The sequence below is a fragment of the Mus pahari genome, chromosome 10 (genome assembly GCF_900095145.1).
Source record: "Mus pahari chromosome 10, PAHARI_EIJ_v1.1, whole genome shotgun sequence".
NCBI classification, from domain to species: Eukaryota; Metazoa; Chordata; class Mammalia; order Rodentia; family Muridae; genus Mus; species Mus pahari.
In genome coordinates this window covers 45,594,061-45,602,161 of record NC_034599.1, presented here as the reverse complement: position 1 = coordinate 45,602,161, position 8,101 = coordinate 45,594,061, and the positions used below count along the sequence as shown (strand labels likewise).

General features: G+C 44.7%; 1 protein-coding gene and 1 long non-coding RNA gene across 2 annotated transcripts in view; one reads left to right on the top strand and one right to left on the bottom strand.

Annotated features, from left to right (window-relative positions):
* The window catches only part of Plet1 (placenta expressed transcript 1), an 11,246-nt gene extending 8,154 nt beyond the window's left edge, over positions 1 to 3,092 (bottom strand). Inside the window, exon 1 of the mRNA XM_021208039.1 lies at positions 2,877 to 3,092. Within this exon, the coding sequence (XP_021063698.1) occupies positions 2,877 to 3,060 (184 nt within the window). The 5' untranslated portion in view covers positions 3,061 to 3,092. The remainder of the gene's footprint in view (positions 1 to 2,876) is intronic.
* The window catches only part of LOC110328616, a 19,725-nt gene that overhangs the window by 7,819 nt on the left and 3,805 nt on the right, over positions 1 to 8,101 (top strand). The gene's annotated exons all lie outside the window — the stretch shown is intronic.

Here is an 8,101-nt window from a genome sequence, read left to right as displayed (position 1 = left end):
CCTCCCTCCCTCCCTCCCTTCCTTGTACTTAGGGTCTCTGGATCTGTGACCTCAGTCGCCCTTGGTTGGATACCTTGAGCATTCGCTGGCGGTCAGACCTGACTCTCGCATATAACCTGTTCCGTGGGATGTATGCCCCTCCACCTAGAGAATCTAAACCCTCCTGCCTTCTCATTCCTGTCTTTTCCCTGTCAGTGATAGCACCCAGCACACTTTCAGGAACCCAAGAGTCCAGCCTCTCTCCTCCGGCCTCCTCCTACTCCAGGGACAGCTGCTGTCTCCCACCTCCCCCACCCTCGCCCCCAGCTGTTCTGCAAATGCACCTGGCTCCTATGTGACCCACACCTGGGCCTGGCGTTTGTTCACACTTGGAGCCTGTCTGGAACCTTCCTTCCCTGTCAGCATCCATCCCATACCCACTTCCACACCCAGATCTCGCTCACATCCCCGCCTCTGGACTAACTTACCCTCTTTGCTCCTCATATCTGAAACATTCACACCCTTTCTACAGGAGTGAATACTTAATTATATTTTATGGTTTCATCAGTCAGCATCCAGGCAGCCCAGTGTTTGGCACCAAACAGCTACTTTTGATTGATTCTAATGCCCTGCTTCGGGGCTGGGGTGAACTGTAGCTTAGTAATAGAGCATTTGTCCAGTGTGCTTGAAGCCTTGGCTTCTGTTTCTAGCACTTAAAAAACAAACAGCCCTTTATCCAGTGGAACTCACTGTTCTAGAAGCTGGAGAGTTGAGGAAGTAGTATTGACATCCTTGTCCAGAGAAGTGAGCAACCGGGGCAGAGGTTGACTTAGCAGTGCCTCAGGCCTCTTTCTTACAGGTCTGAGGGGTAAGGGTGGGGCTGGGGTGAGCCCTCTGAGACGCTGTCTGAGCTGTGCTGTCTCTAGGGTCTGCCAAGCCATTTATTCGTGGTTTGCTAGCATTGACACTATGCTGAAATGGTAAAGGATCTCAAACCAAAGCAAGGAAAGGTGGCTGTCTACAGAAAGCCTGAGTCGAGGGGCCACTGCACTCCGTAAAGGTATTTGCAAAGCCTTCTTTGTAACTGTAGGGGTGGAATTTGGTCCTTCTCACCGCCATAGACAGAGGATTTTTGACCCTCAACTTAAAGAACGAGTCAGATTTGCCTCGGAGTACAAACGCATTTTGGATTGAAATGGAATCTGACAAAGAGCAGAGCTAGCTCAGGCACTCAAGGAAGCTGAGGTCTGTCTCTTTCCCGAAGCTACTGGGACTTTTGCGGTTGCCCTTCCCCCATCTTTCCCCAATTGTCTTGTGTTTTCTCCTTCCTGCCTCCCTCCTTTCAGAAAGTCTCCCACGTCTTCATCTTATCTCTCTCTAGTAGACTTCTCTTTCTCTCATTTCAGCAGCAGGCCCCGTCTGTCTCCTGCTGTGCCATCTTACATCAGGGGCCTGCGATCGCTCTGGCAGTAATGGATTCATACACACACTCACCTAGTGTTCATCTTGAATTACAGACTTATCTTCCCTGCTCTGATATGAAAAGACCCACTTCCCAAGGGGATGGGACATAGTCCTGTTACAGCAGGAGCATTTGCTTAGTGACCGTTGCCAGGAAACAGGAGAGAGACAAGCAGCAGAGTGGGGAGGTCTGGTGCGGTGGCTCACCTCCCAGGCTGGGACTCTGCAGGTCATGGGGCAGTCACCATAGTGACCTCTGCAAAGTTTGCTTAGACTAAGGGTGGCATAGGAGCTAAGAAGGCTGGCTGGATTTTGGCTAAGTTCCTTAGGCTCAAATATTAGTTCTGTTGTGTTCTAGTGACCTTGGGTAAAAATTTGAATTCTGTATGCTTTCTTTCTTCCCTGGACAATGAAGGTTACTAATAGCATTTCCCCTGAGATGGAAATCCAGCACATAGTAAGTCATGTTAGCATTATAAAGCAGATGTACATAGAGTGCCTCCGTTCCCACAGCACTCTGGCTGGGGCGTGAGAGCGGGCAGATGAGAGGGCTCGGTGAGCACTTGCAGTGAAAACCTGGTGACCTGAGTTCAAGTCTCAGACCCACATGGTCGTGGAGGGAGAGAAGCAACTCCACAACTCCTTCTGGCCTGCGCAAGAGTGCGGGGACATGCGCGTGACTGTCTGCACACACATACACACACCATAAGGGTGACACACTATAATAATAATAATAAAAATTAAAAATCAACTGAAGTTGCTTTAAAAAAACCAACTAGATATATAAAGCTTGGTAGGAAAACATATTTCTTGACTAACAGGTTTGACTAATTAGAAAGCGTGTTTTTAACTTGTAGGTTTGTTGAATCCCATAAGGGAAAGTTATGAAATACTTTCCAGATACTTCTAAGGAAAAAAATTAGATTAAGATTGAACAACCAGGACTCAAAGAGCTTCTGCTCCCTGCTGGCAAGGGGTCCCCAGCAAGTCAGGTAGCATCTCTGCCTTTCAGGGACCCCCCCCCCCCACATATCAGGTGGGCTATTGATATCTTCCTCTAGCTTAAGCTGGCTTTTCCCATACACTAAGCAAGCACAAGTCATCCTTCCTGGCGTCCCGCAGGGTACAGTCATTCTGTCAAGGGGCTGTAAAAGGACAGTAGACTGCAATGAATTCTCTCAAAAATAACACAATGTCCGCTTAAATGCAGCCTTATCTTGCCGGGGTGTAATCTGCCTGGGGCTCAGTTTACCCCACCTGCGATTTAGCTACAGACAGGAAACTAGAGAAAAAGTCCTCCGGATCCACGCCACCACCTATCAATCACTGCTCCCCACTTTCCATCCTGTCCACACACAGACAGAACGAACGTCGGAGAGCCTGGTTCACGCTCCACCGAGAACAAAGGGGCCGCGGAATGAGCGCCTTTGACATACCTGTATAGGTTACATCCCCACCAGAGAGGTTAGCCGTCGTGTTGATTTCCAAACTGTCGGAGGTGATGATTTGATCAATGACCACGCAGGACCCATTATCACTGGCAGAGAGGGAAGGGGATAAGTGCAGTGCCAGGCACAGGAACAGTCCCAGGCGTGGAAGCAAGGAGCGGAGCGCTGGCATGGTCCCGGTCTGTTTGGGTTGCAGGGCCTGGCAGTAGTTAAGACTAGGTGTGACAGGCTCCTGTTTATATGCTCTGGGGCTGGCGCTTCTGGGTGAGGTCATGCATGCAAATCACCCTCCCTCCCTCCTGAAAACATTGCCTTCTGGAATTTGGCTCAAGACATCACCTGGATGAATCACCCAGCCTCCACTTTTGTGACCGACGATCTCTCTACCAATTCCAGTTTCGCTCAAGAAGAGGACTAGCCAAATTATTTGACACGGACCCCCGTCTCAGCACCTGCTAGCTGAAGAAGTGGGAAAGGCTGGTGAGGAGTGCTAACCGCGCCCTAAATAAGTGGAAGTCCTAAATAAGTGGAAGTTCACAGTTGAGTAATTACCACGTAGGTGGTCTGCTTGGGAGGCGAGCTTTCCTGACAGACACTCAGTCTTGGGTGCCCTTTTTATCTCAGAACATTGCAGAGCCGTTTCTGATGCGCCTCCAGTTTCCTCCTCAACTCATGACTAGCCTAGAGCTGGAAAGACTGGAAATTTATTTACCTATTTTTAAATTACATTTGTTGATTTTGTGTGGGGGTCAGGGAGATGGGAGGAGGTTGCAGAGGCCAGTGTGTGTGTGTGTGTGTGTGTGTGTGTGTGTGTGTATGTGTGTGTAGCAGGAAGTCAGAGAACAACTACTTTCAGGAGTCCTTTCTTTCCTTCCATTACATGGGGCCTTCAGGATCGAACTCAGGCTGTTAGATTTATTGGCAAATGTCTTCAGTCACAGCCTGGACACCTGCCCCATTTATTTATTCTTTAGACAGAGGGTTGCATGCACTCCAGGCTTGAGTTAGTACTCTGTACATTTGGAGAACCTTGAATTCATATATATATATATATATATATATATATATATAAAATTTTTGAGCCAGGTTCTCACTATGTAGCCTTGGCTGGCCTGAAACATGCCATGTAGACCAGGCTGCCCTCTAACCCTGAGATCTGCCTGCCTCTGCTTCCTGAATACTAGGATTAAAGGTGTATACAACCACACTCAAGATTTATTTTATTTCTTTGCTCCACATTTGTGTGGGTGGGTGTGGCATTCACATTGGAGAGCAGTTGCCCTGGAAGGCCAGAGGCATCAGATTTCCTAGAACTATCAACATTTATGGCATGGTTCTGAGAATGGACCTCCTGTCCTCTATAAGGGCAGTTTAGCTCTTAACCATTGAGTCATAGCTACAACCTTGAATTTCTGTTCCTCCAGCTTCAACATCCCAATGTTTGGGATTACAATGGTGCACCATCACAACCAGTTGAAACTGGCACTGGTGACTGAATCCAGAGCTTCCGATAGAGACACATTTGCAGCACTTCTCTTTTTATGTATTTATTTGGAAAGAAACATTTAGGTCCATATTGTTCCTGAAACTTCCCTCCATGGTACCAGAGTGCAGGGAAATGATTTTTAAAAGTTGGGAAATAATTTTTTCATATCCCAGTCCCTCCTAAAATTTTATAATTTATCCACTGAAGGAGATGAGGGAGAAGTAGGCTACTTTGTAAATAGAAAAGAAATAAAAATACTATTGAACCAAGGCAATAGCTTTTAAATTTTTAGTTAATTTGTGTATGTGCCCCCCCCAGTGTGTGTGTGCATGTGTATGTGTGTGCATGTGTGTGTGTATGTGTGTGTGTGTGTGTGTGTGTGTGTGTATGTGTTTGTAGATCAAAGGAGAACTCATGGGAATTGGTTCTTTCCTTCCTCCATGTGGGTTCTGGGACTTGAACTTAGGTCATCAAGCTTGGTGGCAAACACCCTTTACCTGCTGAAGCATTTATTGGACCTGAATCACAGTAATATTTTTAAGTGTCCCTTTAAGAGAAACATAGGGTCTTGGGTTGAGGAACTCTGGAAAATCCGTTTAATATTAGCAGTGGGATTATCCACAATAGTGGTCAAAATCTGCTTTTTAGAAACCTTTAGGGATTAACCAAAGGTTTTCAAATAATCAGGAAACATAGTTAAAGAAAAAGAGTGGCTGAGTGTCATTGGAAACAGTGACAGTAGCTTCTTAGCTTGTCTAGACCCACTCTCTAACCTCATCTGCATGGTGGCCACAGAAATTGACAAATCTACTACAGCAACTGTGGAGACAGGAAAACTGTAGCTATGGGAAGGATCAAGGTGAGAAATCTCCCAAAATGGTTGCGTCTCTCAGAATGGTCTGTGTGACCTTCCTGGAATCTGTTTGTAAAGTTGCTTTCTTAGAATTTATAATCAATGATTTTGACTGGATTCTGAACTTTCTGTATGTGTTATTAATAGTGTGTTGGTCGAAGATAGTCAGTGGGAATTTTAAGCATTGTCACCAGGCAGTGACTCTATGTGGGACCAAGAGATTGAAAAACTATATAAAAGAGTTTTGAATGCTGCAACAAATCCCTGGGAAGCTAGGTTGTGTGCATAACACGTGACTAGGAAAGCGCAGAGAACATCCCTCTCACCTTTGACACATGTTGAGACTCTCACAAACAGGAAGAGGAGGCTAAGGTTACAGTCATAAAACTGCCTGGCTGGCCACAGAGGCCATACCCCAAATACAGAGGGAGGGAAGCATTCAGAGAAGCCTGAGGGGGAGTCTCGTTTAAAAGACTGAAGGGAATTTCTTCTGTCTGTTCACTAGACCACACCTAAGTTAACTAAACCGAGACAAGGGGGCCACACATGCTAAGGAACTGAGTCCCATAGAATCAGTTCAAGAAACTCAGGAGCCAATAGCGACAGCAGCAACAGCTGACAACAGCTGCAGAGGGTGGAGGAAGTCTAGAGTTTAGAGTTGACACATCACAGGTTTTGAATGTTCAATCTTCAACAGAGAGTTCCAAGGTGAGGGCTGGGAATGTAGCTCACTGATAGAATGTATGTCTAATTTACACAAGACCTCGAGTTTGAGTCTCAGCACTGGGAAAACAAAACAAAACAGAACAAAACACAACACAACAAAACCAAAACCAAACAAACAAAACTATAGTACATACATACAAAAAAAAAAAAAATGGTCCAGAAAGAAGGAAAAATTTAGCAGTAAACAGAAACTGTACTTGATGAATCCAGTTATTGAATTTAGTAGATAATATATTAGTGTATTTAAAGAGTTAGGAATTGTGTCTAAAGAGTTAAAGAAGGTATGTAACATTGGGTCTGAGCAAATAAGGAGTAATAATAAAGAGACAGAAATATTTTAAAAATATAAGTGAACCAATAGAAATTCTTCTGTTAAAAGTCCAATAGTAAATTAAATTAATTAATTTTTGAGATAGGATCTTATTTTATAACCCTGGCTGGCCTTGAGCTCCCAGACATCTACTTGTTGTGGGGGAGATTAAAGACATGCACTACCATAGGCTGTCCCTGTGGCGGTTTGAATAGGAATGGCCCCATAGTCTTACACAGTTAAATGTTTGGCCATTAGGGAGTGGTGCTTCTTTGACCTGGATTAGGGGGTGTGGCCTTGTTGAAGGAAGTGTGACACTGGGGGTAGGCTTTGAGGTTTCAGATGCTCAAACCAGGCCCATTGTCTCTTTTTCCCTACTGCCTGCCAATCCAGATGTAAAACTCTCAGCTACTCTCCAGCACCTCTGTGAAGCCTTGCTCCCTGCGGTGAAGATACTAGGCTAGACCTCTGAAACTGTAAGAGTTGCCATGGTCATGGTGTCTCCTCACAGCAATAGAACATTGACTAAGACAACCCCTAATAATAAGTTGTTTAAAAACTACTAAGATTGTACAACAGGTTTCAACTGGCTGTAGGGAGTCACCAGTAAACGTTAAGGTTGCTCACCTGAATAGAGTTAACAAGAGGGGTGTAAGGTTTATACAGTGAAAATGGCAACTACCCAGAACAGCCAAAATGGTCTGGGAAAAGCAAAACAAAGCAGTATTCACACTCTGTGATTTTAAAACTCACTACAAAGTTACAATGGGACAAGGGTGGTAACGGCCTATGAGAGGCCACACAGGTCAATGCAGAAGAAGTAAGTCCTGCGTTTGAGTAGATGACTTACTCAGTAGTTTCTGGTTTATAGACTTACACCCAGGGTTTGAACATGCTGGGTAAGTGCTGTACCACTGAGTCATGTAACCTGACCCCAGCCAACTGCTGTTTTAAGGAAGGGAACAAAAGAGTTCAATGGGGGGGGGGGAGAACAATGTTTTTCATGTTGTTAATAATTGGATATTCGTATGCAAAAGAATGAGGTCCTGCCATAAACCTTAACTCTTGATGGACCAAGCTTGAATCTAAATGTAAAACTAGAAAACATGTAGGAAATGTGTCATCTTCCTGGCCTTGGTTGGGACAATAGCTCCTTAGATGTGCTGCCCAAGACAAAGGTAGGAAAAGAAAAACAAAGTAGATTGAACTTTATCAGAAATGAAATGTTTGTTTTACAAAGGGCACTATAAAGGAAAGAAAAGGTAGCTCACATAATTGGAGAAAATATTAATGAATCTTATATACCTGACAGATATAATCTCTCTCTCTCTCTCTCTCTCTCTCTCTCTCTCTCTCTCTCTCTCTCTCTCTCTGTATGTGTGTGTCTATAGATGGGCAGAGAGTTTGAACACTTTCTTCCAAGAGATAGTTGTATTCCGTATGCATGGAGAAGGGCACTCAGAAGCATTAGTCACTGGAGAAATACAAATGAAAGCCACAAGGACATCCTGCACTGCAGATACCACAATAATGGTACCAAACTTGGGGGAGACAACCTGTACCCCACGTCAGGTCTGGCTACCTGCCTTCAATAAGCCAATGAGAGCTAATTAAAAATGGAAACAGGAAAAGGAGATTTATTCAATGTGGTCACATAAGGAAGAGAGACAAGGAGAGTCATTGACCCCTCAAGTCTGTGTTCTTAATGTGGTCTTGGTAAGCACATATCCCTTTCTAACTTGTACATTTTTTTGCTTTTTGATTTTTGTTGGTGTTTTTTTTTTGTTGTTGTTTTTTTTGAGACAGGGTTTCTCTGTATACCCTTGGCTGTCCTGGAA